General features: G+C 46.6%; 1 protein-coding gene across 2 annotated transcripts in view; it reads right to left on the bottom strand.

The window, feature by feature from the left end:
* The window catches only part of MAP3K15 (mitogen-activated protein kinase kinase kinase 15), a 1,358,420-nt gene that overhangs the window by 327,368 nt on the left and 1,011,033 nt on the right, over positions 1-20,019 (bottom strand). For both annotated transcript variants that reach the window (XM_069637110.1, XM_069637109.1), the window contains exons 11-14: positions 19,764-19,871; positions 11,275-11,324; positions 10,044-10,139; positions 7,949-8,036 (exon numbers count right to left, since the gene is read on the bottom strand). In XM_069637110.1, coding sequence (XP_069493211.1) covers positions 7,949-8,036; positions 10,044-10,139; positions 11,275-11,324; positions 19,764-19,871 — 342 coding nt within the window. The remainder of the gene's footprint in view (positions 1-7,948; positions 8,037-10,043; positions 10,140-11,274; positions 11,325-19,763; positions 19,872-20,019) is intronic.

Raw genomic sequence — 20,019 nt, 5'->3', positions numbered from 1 at the left:
GATGGCAATATGATCTGATTAGACAAGGGTGGATTCATGGCAAGATGAGAGGGATGATTCAGGTATGGCACTCCGGTGTTGGCGAAGTGTTTGGTAATCATCTTCGGTAGTGATGGTTCTTGCTGTTCCACTTTGATTTGAAGGTAGTGAGGAACTGACTTGACAGAGTCCAATTTCTTGTCTGGGCTCTGTTGTGCTGGGCCCTTGCACATTCACAATAGGGTCTGTCCAATTTTACTTAGAGGTGGCAAGGAGATTGACATGATAGGGTCTGATTGGGAATCAGTGGAGTATTCAGAGGGCTTGGGTGCTGTGTTTGCTTCTTTAAATGCCTAGGCAAAGTCTAGCTGCAGCATTTGGGACTCTTTGCAGCCCATTCATTAGGTAATCTGGAAGGCCAAGGTAGAGGATGTGGGTCTAGTCTTGAGCATACCCAAGCGATCACAGCCATGGTCCTGTGCGCAGTGATCAGGTGAGGCATCAAGTTGAAAAAGGCATCACCTTATGATGCTTTAACCTGCGGTTTCAGTGTGAGGACAGTGTCCATCAAGATTCCAAGGCTTCTGACCATTGTTGAAGGAACAAAGCAAGATCCAATTAGCTCATTTTGGTTTGGTAAAATGTATGTTTGCCATCATCCAAGAGTCACCATGCATGAGGCGTGTGGTAAGATCTGGTGAATCTGGCAAAGGATTGCTGTTTTAGATGGGTGGAGTATCATCAGCGTAGTTGATGTATGTGAGGCCCGGGTTTTTGATACGTCCCAGGAGAAGTGTGGGACGTCACAGACTGGATCCTTGTGGAACTCTGCATGTGCGTTTGCATTGACATCACCTGAAGAGCACCATGTTGGTTGTTTCGGTCTTGCCAGTAAGGAATTAAGTTATTTAGCCTAAAGCACTTACTTTTAATCCAATGTCCTGTAATATATAAACATGAGCGACAAGACCGGATCTGTGCGGCAGTTATGGTGGCCACATGTTTTAGGCGAGACCGAGACTGCCACAAGGTCTCCCACAAGGTTTCCCACTGGTGCGTGCCAGGTTTCCTCTTTCATGTCTGCTGGTACGTGCTTGAGGATTTGGAATGAGGAACAGGCTGCACTGGTTTCACAAATTCAGTTCTCAAGGGCCAAATCCACGCCATGTTTTTAGGATATCCACACACAATACATTGAAAGGGAGATATTTACAGATGTTGGCTATCCTAAAAACCTGTGGTGGTTGGGGCACTTAAGGCAGAGGGAGCTGGGCAAAGCAGGTGGGTGGCCAAGAAATGCCTTAAGAGGTGGTTTGGTCGGCTGGGGATGATGCATCTAAAAATGAAGGTGACTTATATGTTAGGGGGACCTAGCTAAAGAAGGGAAATACAGGATGAGGATGCAGGATTACACTAAGAATTCAACGTTCCTGTGGGGGAGGGGGTGTGAGAAACAGTATACACTGCAGAGAGCAGGTCCCAGCTTGGAGTGCAGAATGGAAGGGCAATCTAAAGACCCATAAACATATGGGATGATGAATTAATCCTCTCAAGGAGGATATTTTGCTTTCTAATTCGGAGTTTTTTAATCTGCGAAGCAATCTTATGATTTACCTTGCAGCAATAGGGAGTGCACTGGTGTGAAGTGGACGGTGAAGGAAGAGGGCGGCTACATGATACATTCGATAATGTTGAATTATGACTGACCTGATCCTGAAGTAGGTTTAGCCTCATGGCTTGAAGGCCCAATATCTTTTCCTGACTGGGAGTGGGACTTTGCACCTGAATTTTTAGGCAATGCAAGTCTTGACAAAGCAAGGGTTGATGATGATGATGATAGGTTATGTGTGACGCGCTTAATACCCAGAGGTTTCTAACCGGGGATCGAACCTGTGTTGCTGGTGTCGTCTGGCTTCCAAGGCGAGCACGTTGCCACTGAGCTATCCTCCCGAGGTTGTGGAAGAAGGACTGGGAAATAGTTAGGATAGGTGTTTTTAGCTCTTGTTTTTGACACATCATTTTGATTGCGTTGAGGACGCCTCTGTTTTCGGAGGCCAGGCTAATATTTCTGATTTACACACATTTCGCTTGGAGATGCAAGCCCTACGATACCATCGGAAAGGATGTGCAGTGAGCTGCTTCAATGGAGCCTAAGTTAGTGGAATTGGTGTGCAGCAAATCTGGCACTTCTTTGAGCATGGCGCTTGATGATGATTTGATTTGTGAAGGACATGTTACATAGATGCTTTCAACAGGTGGATACAGCACAAAAGAATTCACGACAAGGTCTTCCACAGCTGAGTTTTTCCAAGGGCAGGGAGAGAACGTGTCAGATATCTGGTTGAGATATGGGAGTTATGATTGGTTCCTTCGAGGAAGATTAAAGAACGCAATTTGAGTTGTAAACCCTGCTCGCAGTCTGTGGAGCGCTGCGCCGGAAGCTCAGGGCACAAAAGCGTGCCGTGCTGTGCCCCAGGCTTCCGGCGTCGCTCTCGGCAGATTGTGAGCAGGAGCAGGGAAGCCGGGAGTCCGGGGCCGGAGCCTGCTACAGATAAGTGGGAGAGTTGCGCGAGCAGGTGGGGGGTGGGGGAGAGGGCCGAGTTTGCAGCATAGTCGCTGGGGGTTTGGGGGAGACCTCCCCCCACAAGGAAAGGCAAGAGGGTTGCGGACAAAAGGTTGCAAACACAGGATTTCTATCCTTTGTGCTGCAATCCTTGGTGTGACCTTTTGTGCGTGGCCTACGGACATAGAACCGTAAACCCACACTTTCTACCAATCATCGAGAAGGTAGGCGCTAAGCCAAGGCAAGGGACTTGAGGGGAAGAACAAACGTAGGTAGTTGAGTAATGCCCCTTTTGATGGGCAACAGCGCAGGAAGGGATGGAGGCTGAGGCCTGTGAAAGGGGGTTACAATAGTGCACCATCGGGCCACTATAGAGAGTACCACTCAATAGGCAGTGCAGTGAGTGTTTGTAATAGGGAAACTGCAAGGCGTATCCATACTGGACTGAGATACTGAACCATCAGAGATTCTAGAAACATGGGGCCTCTTTATGTAGAGGATGCAGTGAGGAGGAGCGCGCCCACAGAAGTGAAGCACTCGAGAAGAGCTGGACTACTCATCCGCACATGGGGGAGTCGTTTCCCAATGCTCTAGTTGCTAGTGGACCTGTATGTAAGCATGTGTGAGTGTATATGTCTATGTGTGAGAGAGAGAGAGAGAGAGAGAGAGAGACTGGGAGAGAGGGGAATGAGAGGGGGCAAAAGAGGGAGTGATGGGAGCAGGTGTGTGTGAGAGAGAGAGAGAGAGAGGTTGAAACAATTGCAGTCATTGGGGGAGAAACCACTATCCCACAGTTGAAATGTTGGGGGGTGCACAAAGCTAGTTGTATGTAAGGACTGTAATCGCCTGGGGTGGGGGTCTCCCAGAATGGGGGGAACTGACCATTCTTCTGTCAAAAATCAATTTAGGCGTTGGGACCATTGGGGCTGAATATAGAACCCACCAACAGTTTATAAGTTTCAATATTATTGGACCAGAAAAAGTCAGCCCCACCCCGGCCCTCCCATCTTTGACAAGTTTTAAGTAATTTGGGTCGTTAGAATGCATTCCTCCCTCTGATCCCACACAACTGTAAACCACTCCTCCAAACCTAGTTTCGATCCCCGGGTCTGCGCTTAGAAACCTCTGGGTATTAAAGCGCGTTATAAATACGTAACTAAAACTAACAACAACAAAAAACAATGATGCAACAAAACCAAAAAAAAATCCTATAACAGCGCCTCGATGCCTGCGGGCTGTGTGAGCGCTTTAAAAAAAAAAAACGAAATACGAATATGTTTCTGATATGCCGTCCACATGGTGAACTCTATTTGGCTCGAATACGTTCCTCTTTTGTTGAGAAGCTTGTGTATTCAAACCGGAAGTTGATGTGCATCCTTCTGGCTGCTGCATGCAGCAAATATCTTCCATCTGTCATCTTTCGCTCGTTGTTGTGTAGACTTTTTCTGCATTGCTGGTTTCTCGGCCTGTATCGTCACATGCAGGGCTTCTTGGTCTAGTAATTGAAGACATGTTTCTAAATTCTGTATAATCGATGTTTTTGCTGCCCTTTCAAAAAAATATTTTCATTGGCTTCAGCAGGCCATACTTCAGATCCCATCTTTTAAGCACAGGATGAACAAACAATTCCTTTTCTCCATGATGGCCAGGCTTCAGGGAACTCTGGCGATTGATTTCCCGGTTGACCTCTGCACCATTGGGCACCATCCTATGTGTTGGTAACTATTTTATTTCCATATTTTCTTATGGGAAAGAGGCTGGGCTTGCTCAAAAACTTTTAACATTATTTCCAGGGCCTCTTTTGGAGTCCACCCCTCCATGATGATGGGCTTGAAATAATCTGCTGAAAAATGGCCGTTGCGATTGTTGTACAGCAAATGGTCGCTCTACTCTCAAATGGCAAATGAAGCATTCAACTTGCTTAGCGTATGAAGCAGGATTTCGCAATGTAATTCTACGAGCCGCCTGAATATTTTTAATTTGTATTTTAATATTTTTTTATAATGCACCTAATACCGTCCCTGAGTTGAGTTTCTAGGTGCGGATCCGGGATTCAAACCTCTGTTGCACTGCGCGGCCTTGCTTCCAAGACCAGCACGTTGCCTCTGTGCTATCCCCCGTTCACAATATCCACTGGTAGATCAAAAGTGAGATGCAACGATAATGATTTCTATAAGAGGGCTGTTAGGTCTTGTCCTTCCAGGCCTGTTGATGTTCCAAAAAGGTGGCTCTTCTGGCACCTGTTGCAGTTCACTAAACCCTTGTCAGCCACTTGCAGTTCAAGCACCTTCGACTGAGATTGTTTCATTCACTCGACTTTGTTTGACACTGTGGTCATTTGGTCTTCAACTTCTGTTTGCAATCCAGTATACAGTTTGGGCTGTTCAGTGCAGAAGTACGGTGCATGTTTCTGTCGTTATGTTATCTACTGCACTGACAACATTGATTGTCTGTCTGCTGCGTGGGTCACTTTGTGTTGATTTACACTTTTTGCTGATACCCATTTTTAAGTGAGAGTGTCGTACCTGCTTCAGCAGCGAGAGGCACCATAATGGTTATGTACGACTAGAACGTTGTCATATCAGTATCAGTGGATCAGCGTTGTCTCCAATCAGCCTGAAGCACCATCGTTGATCTGCAATTACAAATGAAGTCTCTTTCAGATTTGTATCTACCCTTTTACCTGATACTAGGTATGCAGGTATTTCCTGGTACTAGGAATCAGTCTGAAAAATATGGCGGATAAAAAAGAAGCAGATTGCAAGTATGATGATAATTAACTTTTGGGCGTGAAATGTCAGCAGATGTTAAATTAGTACCCAGCGCGGGTTATGACAAATTAAACAAATACACCGATTGGTGCGTTTGCGAGTCTTACCACATGGTAAGCCCGCACACGTTCTTGGGCGTCCTTTGCTGGCCTTCGGTTGTTGTTTTTTTTTCTTTCAGGCCACCATGGAAAGGGAGAAGTGACTATGCGTAGTCCCTTCTCCCTGTTCAATGTCGGCCATTTTTTTTGTTTACTTTTTTCATTTACTTTAATAGCCACCATGGAAGGGGAGAAGGGACTACATGTAGTCACTTCTCCCATTCCATGGCGGCCATTTTATTTGTTTCCTATGGCGCCACGGAAAGGGAAAACGGACTACGTTTCTCTGTACGCGGCAGCCATTTTTTTTTTTCAGCTGCGTAATGCAACGTGTCTCGCAACTGAAAAAAACACCATAAAAACCCTGGTCTAACGGGCCGGGGTACTAATGGCAATAAGCCCTTTGCCTGCGGAGCTATTACCACGTTCGGTAATGCCCCCGGGGCCTTCGTTAAAACACTTACTACGTGCGGGCCTGTAAATATGGGCCCCAGGGGCATTCCCTTATGCAGTGATGGGCCGCCGGTTAGGGGCTTTTTGCCTAATTAAAACCCCCTCTGAGTTATCTCAAACTCAATGGCATTTTGCCACCTGATACTGGTTGTGTCTGACACAAAATGCCATCTGTCCAAGACAAACCCAATCAGACGACTTCAATTTTGACAGACTTCACTGGTCCATACCCTGTGTGTCACATTGAATCCTCTATCGCTTTGAATACGCGCGTTCAGTAAATTCTCTGATCATGGAAATGTGTCCTCTCTTCCTCCATTCAAGCTGGGACCTTTCAAGGCTGCCTAATTAAAATGCACAAGGGCACTAACACGAGAGGGCATTTACTGTGAATCAGAAAACGCAATCTTCAAAGGTACTTATTTCTAAATCTATTAAATCCCACCTGATAGGCCGTCCCTACATTCCTAAAAATAAATCCTGATATTCTGGCCGTATACAACAATCGACTGCTCAATTTTCCTCCGCCCACGGGTCATACTTCATGCTGCCCAGGTGTCATACCCCATGCTCCATAATGCCTTTGAGGTTTCACCTCCCCCGCGTGGGCTGACCTGTAACAAATCACTTTATTTGTTTAATCATTAATACATTTAAGAGAATATTCATAATCATGGGCCTGCTTGCTTCACACGCCGGCTGGACAGAGACCCCACCAATTACCACGCAGTGCCAGGGCTATTCTGGAACTCCAAGATTCTGGACAATATTGTTTCAATATCAACCCAACAGAGCTCAATGCCAGACATCGGGCAACCACCTGGTAATCCAAACATAGTGCGCAGGACGTAAGGGTAAAGACGATCCACTACCATCATTTGCCACATGTGCAGCAACCGCCCATAAGATGGACGACTCACCCCCAACCTGATGTATTTCAGGGCAAAGTCAAGACTCCTTTGTTCTAACAAAACACCCAGGAGGAATTGCCACTGGAATCTGTCTGAGTGCAGGTATGCTGTGGGCATGCCACAAACAAATAGACCCATGCATGGCACGCAAAGTATTATGCCAAACAGTTTACCAAGAGCACACATATGCTCGAATGAATGCTTGCAGCAGAGATAATAGACAACTCATTGGCAGTGCTAAGATCTGGCTGTTGCACTGTCTGCTGAGGGAATGGCGGGATGAACCGCAATCAAGTATTTTAGTCAGGATGTTTTTGGAAAATTGTAACATGGTGACTCTTTGGTAATCCATTGCAACACCTAACAGGGTTTTCCATAGTCTGTATTCTGAAAAACACAGTATACATCATCAAAAGTGTGAGAATCACACTGGTGAGGCCAAATAAACCCTTTCACTCAATGAGCGCCCACTCATAATGGACTACAATCACGGTTTAGCTCTCCGAGCCTTACCAAAGGGATAATACCCAATTCTATTTCAGCCTGGTCTCGCCCACATCGACAACCCAGCACCAACATGCCAGGCAATTCTCCTCTGAAGAAGAGTGTGAGCTGCCATTGCCCTGTTGAGCGTGATCAGTTGAGTGTGGCTACGTTGGAGCGGTTTGCTAGGCAAGAGAGGAATGGGTCCACATCTGGATTGCCCTTACTAATCTGGGATGCCCTCCCCCCCCCAAACCTTTTGCATTTGCCAAAGGTGTGAGAACCCCTTGTGGCTGGCACCAGACTGTTACGTATATTTTTCTCCTTTGATTGTATACCGGCATGATGGGCACCATACCGCAAAACAAGTAATGTAGCCCAATGTAGCCCTGCTTGCTCTCAGCAAAAGTACTTTTGACAAATTCATCCCTTTCAAAATGATGGAACAATCACAATATGAAGAGACAGTCCTAAGGTTGACTAGGCATATTAGCATTACGCGGCGGGCAGAAGCTATTTGTGGGGTTGCGGTGTACTGTGTGAAGCTAACATCTGTGGCTAGTTTAGGGTCCATGAGGCCCTGAAAGGCACCATGCATCTGACAAGGATTCCCTCGAACAGGGGACAGGTATCAGGGAACATGTAGATCACACGATGAAATCAATGCAAACAAAGTTGGGATCCACCTACCTCCAGTGTGTCCCCGTCTGCTTCGCCTTCCAGTTCCACTGTGCTACCCACCGCGTCTGTGATAATCTCTTTGACCAGACAGCAAAACCTGGGAGAGGTAAGAAGCGGTAATCACCGTTGAGAACAAGTACTGGTCGGGTAAAGAAATAAACCCCACACTTAACTTGGTACCCACAGCAGACGGGTTTCCAGCATCTGATGATTGCATGCCATGCACGTTGCTGCCCTCATTTCCTCCAAGGGAACATAACTTCTCTGGTAGTTTAAATGCCTTTTTCATTAAATGTCAACTTCCAATCTCCTGATGCATGTACCGACAGAGTACTGGAGGTTTGTGAATGTGCCGCATTCAGGATGCCTCGGAGTGTGGCAACTCCTGAGCTGAGTGTGTGGAATAGCTTAGATGTAGGAGACCATCAACATGGATACTCAAAACATTTACTTCTAGTCTAGCTAAGATCACTCATGCACAGGTGTGCTGGTTTTAGAATCTCTGTGCCGATCAGGCTACACAATGGTGTGCTAGCATGTTGTGTTCCTTTAGGCTGTGCTCACTTGGATCTGCTTGTCGTCATGTACTCTCCCCTCCAACCTCCTGCTTGTCTAAATGGGGATGCCACCCCTTCTCTGTCAAAGCTCTTACCTTCTGGAAACGCCTCCCTGGGAACCTAAGACTGATTAACATCCTCCTTTTGTTTGGGAAACACTTAAAACATATACTTATTCAGATGTATCATACAGTCACTTTGCATTCCCATCTCAGATGTAATGCCTGATGTCCCCTTAGAGGAGAAAGTTATTGCGCTTTAAATAATCATAATATAGAAGATGTTGTCTATTTGAACCCCTTTTAAATATGAATCCATAAACTATCCCTGTGTCCCCACTTGTGCAATCCTTTCTCCAAATGTAAGTCCCGTAATCCGCACTATCCTCCAGTTTTCGTCAGTCAGTTGTTGAACCAGATTACCGACACGCCTGCCACCCCAAGGCTGTCCAATATGACCTTCTGAGTAAAGTGGTAGCCAGTGCTTTAAGTGGGAGGTCTAATAGAGGTGGGGCTCTAGTTGGGCATGTTGGTCTAAGTATGGGTGGGTGTACTTAAGCCACGCCCCCTCACCAGAGGCCCCCCCTCGCCTATGGGCGGTTGAGTGCCTGGTAAGAGCAGGAGAGCTGGGGTGCTGCACTGGCACAATTACCTTTGGTGCGCCCAGCACCTCCTTTTTGTTCCAAATCAAGGGCTCAGAACCCTGCTGGGGGGGGGGGGGGTTCGAGCCTGTGATTAAGGAACAAAAGGAGAGCCCGAGAGCACCAACGGTATGGCCCCAACTCTCCTTCTGTATCTTAATGCGGGGCCAACATCCAGCAGGCAGCCCTTTCATTCAATGAGCCGTGTGGTTAAAGGGCTGCTTGTGGGGTTCGCTGACACCCGCAGGCAACCCTTTTACCTTGCGGCTCATTGAGTGAAAGGACTGCCTGCTGGGTGTTGGCTCTTTACTCAGAAGGAGGGCTGAGTTACCTGGCCTTTTGTTTCTGACTAAAGAGTGAAACACACAGCAGGCAGGCTGGTTAGCCAAAGTGCTCCATGGTTAAAGGAGTGTCCGCAGGTGTCAACGCTTCAGATTAGAAAAAAGAAGAGGCATTGAAGTGCTGATACCTCCAGGCAGCCCTTTAACCATGCAGCGTTTTGGCTAAGCAGGCTACCTGAGGGGTTGGTGTAGCTGGGGCTAGTCGGGGATGAGTGCCAGCAGAGCTCCTATTGGGGATCGCTTTGTGGAGACTGCCGGGGCTCGAATCGCATACCTTGCCACTGTATTTATGCAAGTATAATCAACAACCACACAGTAAATCTGGCACGCTTTTTTAAAAGCTCTAAGTATAATGATATGCTAGCTTGTGACTTTTCATATCCAACATTAACCATACTATGTTGAGAGGACTAAACCAATATTTAACGACCATTTTATCGCAACAGAATACATGACATGTTTTTACTGGAACTCTCGAGCTAGGCAACGATTGCCCCTGATTTTCTTCACGACTTGAACCCTTGTTTTGGAATAGGGTGCGCGTGGCGAGGCTGCGCGAGATGTACCTGCTGCACTGGTCCTCCGTGGAAAAGTAAATTTGAAAGTCGTCGGAGTTGTCATGGACGTAAAGGAAGCAACATCGCTCATCAAACTTGGAGATGCTGTAAGATTCGACAAAATAGAAAGGTTTCATTTAAGCTACGGGCGACTGGGTTTATCGAGTTCCTGCTGCCTAACTACGTGCCCTATTGACTACAATAACAACATTATTCTGCGACTCCTCATCAGTAAGGTGGTAACTGATGGATTGATCGATAGATATTTTATTTCTATCGCGCTCGTACACAAGTGTTTCAGAGCGCGACCAGGCAAAAGGAAGGGGACAGGAGAGAACAAAAACAACGATCTCACTAGGCCCAGTGACATTGAGGAGGGAAAAAGGGGGGGAAGTGCATGGCAGGGGGGGAGAAGTGGAAAGTGCGGAACAGAGGAGAGAAAAGACTAAATAAATAATAATAAGTCAAATAAATAATTTACTAAGGCGATAAACAGTGGCAGTGCAGCCACCAAGTGGCAAAGTGCAGGGTTAGTCAGATAGGGTGTATCTGATAAGTGCAGAAGAAAAGAGAGTGGGGGGCTGTATGGGTCCAGATACAGACCACAGTGCAGGGGGTGGCCCGGAGGCAGTGCAGGAAGGGAGGCAGGGTGAGCAGGTACCTGGGCCCGAAGAACAGAGGGTGGCCAGGTGCGGAGGGAGAAAACAGATCAGCAGGGGAGAAAAGGAGCAAAGGCAGAAGCGAAGAGGAAGGTCTTGAGGTGCTTCCGGAACCGGAGATGGTTCTCCTCAAGTTTCAAGGTGGCAGGGAAGCTGTTCCAAAGAGAACACAATGGTAAAAACATGTGGTAGTTTAAATACTTCTCATTTTTAAATACCACCCAATTATACTTTAGGAGTGCGTAGATCTGATCGTTATTGGGTACACAGAGGTAGCGCATGTACCCCAAGCCGTACTTATCTCATACAATTCCACCTGATAATTAGGGAGTATTGGAAAAATGAGAGGTATTGTAAAGGTATTTTAAACACCACATGTGCTTCTCATGAATTGTTATTTTCATAAAAGCACAGTTGTGTGTGCGTGTGTGCATATATACCTACACACACACGCACACACTCAGAAACGCACATCTATGTATTTATAGGCACAAAAAAACATTAGCTGAAGGGACAACTGAAACGAGCCGGGAAATCAGGGCGTTCAGATGACAAACATATGAGCCTGGTCGCCGGCCTACCTTATTCCTCTGATGGAAGACGCTGTAAAATTCCAATCATGAATTCCTTTCTGAAAAAAAGAAACTGAGTCGATTAAGTAACATGACTAACAAGAGTTGATTCAACTGCACTATTAATAGGAAATAAGAGAAAACACCTTTCCTTAGCTTTCCCCTAGGTTGAATCCTGGTAGGGCCGATCCCTTCATCCTTCCGAGGTCGATACATTGACATGTTGAGCACTGTTACATTGGGTAGTCATACAAGCTATTATTACAGTGCTTAGAAGGGGCAAGAATTTACCATGAAGCGCTTTATAAGCACCTGATATTAATATGATTATTATCATTATGAATAATATTATGCCATCAGTCATTCCTCACAATCAGTCACTGGTTAATTTGATATGTGGGATAATGTCCCTGCTACCCTACATTATAAGGATAATGCAAATCACCGAGGAGTTTCGTGACCAAATAGAGGAATGAGGCCAAGGGGCAAGTTCCTTTATAAGGTCAAAGAACTCCAGGTGCATTTTATTCCTTATGATACTTGGCCACACACTGTCATTCCCTTTAGTACCTCATCTCTTGCTTAATATAATGTTCGAGATCTTCTGTTTGCTGATCCATACAAACAAAGTAGAATCTGTTTGGATTTAAAAAAAAGCTAAAATGCAGCTCCGAAAGTGCTGTAGTCCCTTACCGGCAACATTCATACCGTGGCCGCCTTCCTCGTAATGAGGCCCATTGTCTTATTACTGGTCAGTTGTGATGTCACAACTAGCCTGTAACAAGACATTTATTTCCAGGCTTCTATGCAGATATTGCAGGCCAGGCTGCCATCGATTATAAATGTATAAACATCTGAATCAACCTCAGAGATGGCAGAAGTGCCCTGCTGGCCTGTGTTCTCAAGAGCAGCTCTCTCCTCACACAGGGTTGAGAGGGCACCAACTGATTCTGGCCTATATATTTATGTAGGAAAGTCCATTTGGGCCAAGTCACACATTCCGCGCCACCTAGTAGCCATTGCTGGAAGTTCACCTCTCGTTCTGAACCACAACAGCAAGGCATTGTGGGTAAATAACTTACCTGATGCTGTTCCCCTCTTTCTCGACGCACTCTGATACCTTTAGTGCATTTTCAGTGTTCATTGTGAAACCAAAACACTGGAAAAGGACTAAAACGTACAGGTGAAGGCGAGCGGGAACGCAACGCTGCATCCGATAAATGAATGAATGCAGATCTTTCAATGCATTCCATGAGGTAAATATCCTTTGCAATCCCAATGAATAATTGGGTGTTTTAAAAAGTATTTAAAAAACATCTTTTTTAAAATCTTCAACCTCATTCTCATGTAGAGGCTCATATCCTGCTGTTGACATTGGACCTATCTTGAGCCTGCAGATAAACCTATGGAGTGGTGGTCGGTCCTAGAGGACATTCCCAGCCCTTCTTAGATGCAGCAGAACTAGAGGGGTGTCCTCTACACTGCAGATCCTTATCAGCGTTAGATTCCGCAGTCACAAGGCTTGCGCTGAGGAGGCCCTTCAACCAAGCCGACCTCTCTGCAAGGATGACAAGGAGTGACTAGTTTCAGTGTCCCATAGGGGGCCTTAGACAGGCATAGTTCAATTCGGGAACAGGAAGGATGGACCTCACTAGTGAAAGCCTGTGTGTGATGAGTAGGTTGACCTAAGGAACCTTATTTTAGAGGCATGCAGCCAATGCACAGCTCCCAAAGGTGGGGCCACGCGTTAGGTGTAACTAAACCTTTCCAGCTGTCTTGCACCCACCGAAGATGCCATAAAAGACACTCAGGAAGACCAAGGTGCACACTGTTGCAGGTCAATTTTAATTGTTCCCATGACAAATCTTAATCAAACATATGGAAAAATGTCATCCTGCCAAGCACCAATTGTCAACTTCGTGAATATGTTCAAAATTCAATGTGGTAACCTGTTTCCGAATACTGCATTGTCCCCCTAACCCTCTTCTCGCTCTAAAATATATGCACACCGATCCAATACTCGCACCAAAGCTCAGCACCCGGTGTCTACCAAGTTGAAGCTGCCAACAGAACACCACTCCTCTCACTATCCTACGCCCTCTTCACCTTACTAACCCATCCCACCTTCTCATTTACAGATCCTCCAGAGCGCCTGGGGACCAATTCCGTTGGTGACGGTGCGCTATATAAGTACCGTTAACATAACATAACAACATAACACATTAAGGAGGCAATTACAGTCTTTCCTAGTCTCCATGTGCCGCGCTGCAACTACACCCATACTCCTTCGGATTGTTACTGCAACCACTCACTAGCCAAGAGCCACCTGTGTGTAGAGGGCATGTGGGGAATGTGGCAACAAAGCCCAAATGCATCTGGTAAGTTTGGCAAGCTACTAACTTCAAATCCTGAGCAGGCACTGCGTATTGCAATTACTGTACTATCAATTATGTCTTTAGGGAACGGGTAGTTATAGCATGTGAGTGGGGTGCAGACCCACAATTTAGTGCCTCTGTACTATGCACTCAAAATGTGAAATGAACGAAAAGACCTAGGATCAATAGCCTCCGGTGCAGGTTGCACACTCTAACATCCATTATATGGTTGGTTTTCTCATAAATGTATCCTTTTTCTGTATTGGTTCAAATTCTTCAATTGTTCATCAAATTGATCATAAACAGTGGTTCAATTTTTTGTGTCTTGTTAAACACAAAAAAACAATGGTGCAGATGTTAGTCAGACCAATGCGTTTCGGACCATATCGGTCCTTCTTCAGGGTCGATAGTATTAATCTGAAAACAACCAATCAGTAATGTCCACAGATACATCAAGAGATCAATGGTATATTGCCAGCCGCACAAGTCAATTGTCAGCATAAGCACACAGTGTGATAATGACAAACGGCCACGGGACGAACACACAGAGATGACATGTAGGAAAAAAGAAACCATGAATGCAATATAATGTAATGCAAGCTAATCATGACGTTCTGGCGAGTATGACTCAATGTGTTGACAAAGCTCGCTAGTTCCTGCACGCCGGGGTTTGAGGACTGGTGGTGGCGTCCCCTCGGCACTGGAGCTCTCAAAGAACAGAGCCACCATCCTCAGTGCAGTGGCACAGAGCCCATGGAGGCCACACTGATGGCTCACACAGCTGACATGTGGAAGCGATAACCCTGCCCACGGATTCAGCCTTCATATTGCAGGAAGGCTGATAAGTGAGCACACGTGCATTATTTCATCGACTTTATGGGTGACCATCAGTTAGAGAGCCTGGGAAATTGTGTGGCACTGTGTTGTTGCCGCTGGCAGGCCAGTTACTTTCACTTATAATGTGGGCAGAGATATGACCGGTCTTAAATGTGCCCCATCTGGCTGTTGATCAGTCTGTCAAGAACTGACCGCAGCCACATCGGAGAAGAATGGGTTAAAAAGGGTTATTATAGGCTTCATCTGTACAAATGGGCAGATGGAGTGCGTGCATGTGCACCCACACACTCTCGCCCACTCTCTCTCTTTCTCCTAACTATTCCCACTCACCCATTCTCCTCTGCATTTTACACATAGCCTGGGAAACGTGAAACATGGCCCTGGCCTCAGCCTCTCCTAAGCAAATCACAGCGTACCTGCCCATGGCCCGCAATGCTACAATTCTTCCCTAAAACTGCTTGTTTCATTAGCTTAGCTGCAATATTGGGAAGTATGTTCAACATTAAGTTGTGATTCCGAGATCCTGGGAGACAAACAGAAATCTAAAAATTAAGGCCTGGTTGTCTGATCTTGAAAGATGAGGAATACACATTCTATGAGATCTGGCCCAGCTTCTTAACACTGTACAATCTGGACACCCCCGCAACCCCGCTCCCCGTAAATGGTGTAATGGGGTACACCTTTAACGGGTCGAACCACAGCATTTTTTGCCGCAATTCTTTGTACAGGCAACATTTTTGCCGCAATTAAAACCATGTGGAAATCAGGCTTGGTCCTAACCCAAATGATGCAGTCCAGCCCGAACTGCTAGGTCACATCTCTTCTGCACGAGAACACAAGCATCCCCAGAAATGTTTCAGCCTTGTTGGGCATCATCAGTTAGGAGTAGTTTGGGTCTCTAGGCCCGGCAGACTCTGGACCCACGTCTGGGCATACACATCCCTCTCTGGGTGACTTTAGTAAAACAAAAAGGTGATGGCTGGAAGGTTTTGAATTAATCACAACCGCGGGCACAGCTCTGGGCAACCCTCCAGACCATCGTTTTTCAGCCTGCCAACCCATTACAGAAGGGGAAAAACCATATGCAAATCAGGCTTGGTCCTAACCCAAAAGGTGCAGTCCAGCCCAAACTGCTAGGTCACATCCCTTCTGCATGAGACCACACGCATCCCCAGCCATGTTTCGGCCTTGTTGGACGTCATCAGTGAGGTGTAGCTTGGGTCTCTAGGCCCGGCAGACTCGGGACCCACGTCTGGGCATACCCGTCCCACTCGGGGTGACTTTAGCAAAACAAAAAGTGGATATTCACTCCTGCCATGGTTCCTGGCACACTACAGAAAGGCACAAGGCCAGAGGAGAGGCTGCACAATGCAGCCGACATGAAAACACGCATTCTCATCAAGCTGGTCTTTGGACTCCTCAAAGCCAGGCTCTGTTGCCCCCAGAAACCCAGTGGATCCCTGATGTATGCACCACAGAAGGTGTGCCACATTATCATTGCATGCTGCATGCTCCATAATCCGTGGATACAACATTTCACCTGATAGTGGTGCGGATGATGATGATGGTGGTGAAACCATCAGCAGGATGTCCTCAGAGCGATGTGTGGGAAGGACTGACCACGAGGCAGCGATTGGTGGAGTCATTTGTCTGAGTGCCCCAGTGAGGTCTCAAAGATAGTGCTAGCACATAAGAGGCCTTTCAGTGTGCACATAATGGTACCTCTCACATAGGTGTCCCTCCAATGGAACGTGTGCTCAGGGACAGGGAATAGCAATCAGGTAATAGGGACACATCAGCCATTATTGCTACTAATGTGTTCATGGGTTATTGATTCATTTTGTATTTATTTATTGGACATTTGTATGTCGCCTATACAGCAGTGTTTCCAGGCACTACACGATGCAGGGGGAGGCAAACAGGGGAGGATAAACAACAAATAAACTGTCCTAGTAGGCCTTGTGACATTCGGATCGAGCAAGTGCAGTAAACAAGTGCAAGAGGGAGGCACCAGGACTGAGGCAGGCTAAGTGCTAGGGGAGTCCGTAGAGGGCAAATGTGAAGGGAGACAGGGGTAAGGGAAAAGTGTGAAGACAGGGGTGGACCAGACCCAGTATGCTAGTCAGGGAAAGGTGCCCAAAGGCAAGTGCTGGGAATAGGGTACTGTGGAGGACTGGTAGGAGAAGGGCCTGACCCCTGTAAGACTCAGAAGGGACCAGGCCGCCAGTCATAACAGGAGGGGGGATTAGTAGGGGAGGTGAGAGAGAGGGAGGAGAAGAGGAAGGTCTTGAGGAACCTGCGGAACTTAAGGAGATCCGGCTCAAGTCTGAGAGGGGCAGGGAGGCCATTCCAGAGGCCGGTTCCGGCCAAGGAAAGAGATATACCCCCCACTCTCTGCTTGGAGAAACGTGTGACCTGCAGAGAGTTAGAGCTAGAGGCATGGAGAACTCTAGCAGGGAGGTATTTAGGGAGGGACATTTGGTAATAGCGCGGTCCCAGGTCCCAGAAAGCCTACTTTAGGTGTTGCACAGAGGAGTACACAGGAGTCAGATGCCTGGTGACACATAGTGTGCTCATCCCAGTGGCGTGAATGAAGCTACTATGTAGAGCAACAAGGCCTCGTCCTTTTACTTTGATCCACATATCTGCATAATGCAAGCCACCTTGGGGACAAAGCATTAATTTCCTCGGACCCCAAGTACCACTGCACCTCCAAATTTCTACTTGTTGTTTGCTGCATGTGTAATGGCAGTACACAATTGGACATGTTGTCTTGAAAAGAGCACATGCATGCATGCATATAGTAGAAGAGAACTACCTAAGACTGCACCATAAACATGCCTGGTAAAATTGATTAAAGTGAAACTGATGCATATGTTTAAATCACACCTTTCATTGTACTTGACAGATTCAAATATGTTTTGTTTGCCACCATACTCCCTCCCCCAGAAGTGAACCCCAACACTTACCCCTCCTCCACCCCATAGGTCAACACCAATACATCCCCATCCCCCAGAAATCAACAACAACACACTCCCCATCTTTTTCCCCAGACGTCAAACCTAACACACCCTGAACCACTCTGCTTGTGGCAACACTGTCATCTATAGGGTATTGGCGTATTTTTCCCTTCGCGGTGTGGGCTGCGGGCTGCAGAATGTATACGCCACCTACAGCGACGTGGAGGGCTGCCAATGATAAATGTATCTGTGGGGTTCACAGAGGTTCAAGGTGTGGGGCTCCTTGACACCACAGACTTGAATTGCTACAGGGGACACTCCACCTGCTCCAAAATGCCAGATAACTGATGCCTTTGTTCCCTCCATCCCTCTGTCGCTTGATTTGAACTGTTATAGCTTCCAAAAGGCCATAGTTTTCCCAGCCTGACGGGACACATGCTAACCCACGACTTGCCATGCAACGTTAGCACCTTTTTGATGCCATGCAGCAACTTCACGCGTTGCAACAATAGATCCATCTGACACTGGAGCTGTGTCTCTATCTACCTGAGGGAATTGATGTTGGCCTGGTGTTCTGCCTCACGGGAATCATCCAATCTGGCAGACTGACCCATCCCGGATGGCATATGAATTGGTATAGGATTTGTGGACTGTTGTAGAGAAGTGACATGGTGAAGGTCATCAGACAGGATGTGATTGATTACCTGGGGACCACACACCTGTATCGCCTTGGTCTCCATGAGTGTCATCCATACCTATGTGTGTAGGTGTCGTGCATGAGGTGGCTGTGTCCACATCCATGGGGTCCTCCGATATGTTCAAGGACACCATTTAGACATTTACACAAAACAATATTGCACTCACCATCTGAAACCTGTAGGCATATCCCAATCTCTGCGTCACTAGTTCCTGTGATGCCCGTGATGCTCTCCACAGTGGCAGCCTTTGCCTCTCAAGAGTGCGCGAATGGATGTGCCACAGAACCCCTCCAGTGGCCATGCATTCCTGCGTGTGTGTCGATAGGATGGAATGTAGCTGCCACTACAGGATGTTGTACCTATATACCATAGCTGGGCATGTATGAAAGGAGCGGTGTGGCCATCAAGTGGCCCACAACCCAGGATGCCTCCTTGGAAAAGTCCTCTGCTAATACAGTGGGCACCTGGTCCAGTGAACTTGGGTTTCCTCAAGCGTCCATCAGCCCTCTCCCTCTGTAGAAGTTCCCAAGATTCCTGGGAGAAGGTAATTTTCCCTCGATGGCATATTTTGTGGGAGATTTTCCATGGATTGTAATCCTGTGAAGGCTGTCTAATGGTGTGCTATTTGCAGGATGTCCATTGCTTCTGCTTCCGGTGTCATTATTTCCGCATGTGGTCTGGGAGCAATTCTAGAGATAGTGGGTGCAGCGTCATTTTTGCAAACAGTAATTACTGCAATCGTGTGATTGGTGGTAAATATGTATTAATGCAAAAGGGCAGAAATGACCACATGCGCTAATGCTAATTACCGCACTGTCGATTACTGGATGTTTTATCGCCAGACTCATCATCAGGCTGTATGTGTTTTAGATATTTGGAGGGGTCCCCCCAAGTTCCCCTTCCCTGACCTCCACCCTACCCCTTCTAACCGCTTTCCGCACCACCACATATATTTTGCTGAGTTTTTTTCGAAATCATTTTGTTGAAAGAAATGATTTCAAAAAATTCCTGGGGTTGAAACAACGTGATACTGTTTTAGAATACGGAGTAGAAAAATAGGTGATCGCGTTGCCACACATGTTAGCAATACATCTTATAAAGAGATATTGGAAAAAGGCCCTAAAATTTCCAGTGGCCAATAATCCAATTTTCTACTCAATCGTGCAAACCTAATAACGACACCCGGTTGGAGGTTAGTACCGTAGTCAATTGGCCGCGCTACATTATTTTGAGATTTTGTGTAAATTTGTGGTAAAAATCCGGTAGTGGTAACCCAAGGAGATATTGACCCTAACAACGCCAGCTCACCTAGAACGCCCCAAAACGAGGCACTTTCCTAAACCTTGACCTACTTTTGCTATGCTATGCAATGCTATGCTATGCAATGCTATGCTATGCTAGGCAGGTTTGCAACATGCTCATACTACCAAGGTACACCATTAAAGCATACCCCAAATAAAAGGATGAGAGAAAGGGATGGAGGATGCAGACAGCACTTGGAAGCGATAATGGCGATGACGACGAAATCCTTTGGAATAAGAGGGACCTTCACATGAAGCTTTTGATATCACGTGGTGACAGACAACCAATGCGCAAAACTGAAAATATAAAAGCGATAGGTCTCTTACCACTTCAACAGGCGACACGTGCCATAAAGAAACAGTTCCCTCATCTGCCTCCTTGTTGATTGAAACATATGCAGGCTGGTAAATCTTTGTAGGCTCCAGCACTAAAACCTAAGGAACAGGATGAAAACACACCACAGTACAATTATGCCCAGTAACAACATGTGGTACCATTAACTTTGAAGAGACAAATCGAGTGGTTAGATCTCAGCAACACATGAATAGCCATTATTTATCTGAAACATTTGGCTCCAGTGGT

The sequence above is a fragment of the Ambystoma mexicanum genome, chromosome 7p (assembly GCF_040938575.1).
Source record: "Ambystoma mexicanum isolate Mex_15411 chromosome 7p, UKY_AmexF1_1, whole genome shotgun sequence".
NCBI classification, from domain to species: domain Eukaryota; kingdom Metazoa; phylum Chordata; class Amphibia; order Caudata; family Ambystomatidae; genus Ambystoma; species Ambystoma mexicanum.
Note: the sequence above shows the minus strand (reverse complement) of the source record. Positions and strands in the feature narration are given on the sequence as shown.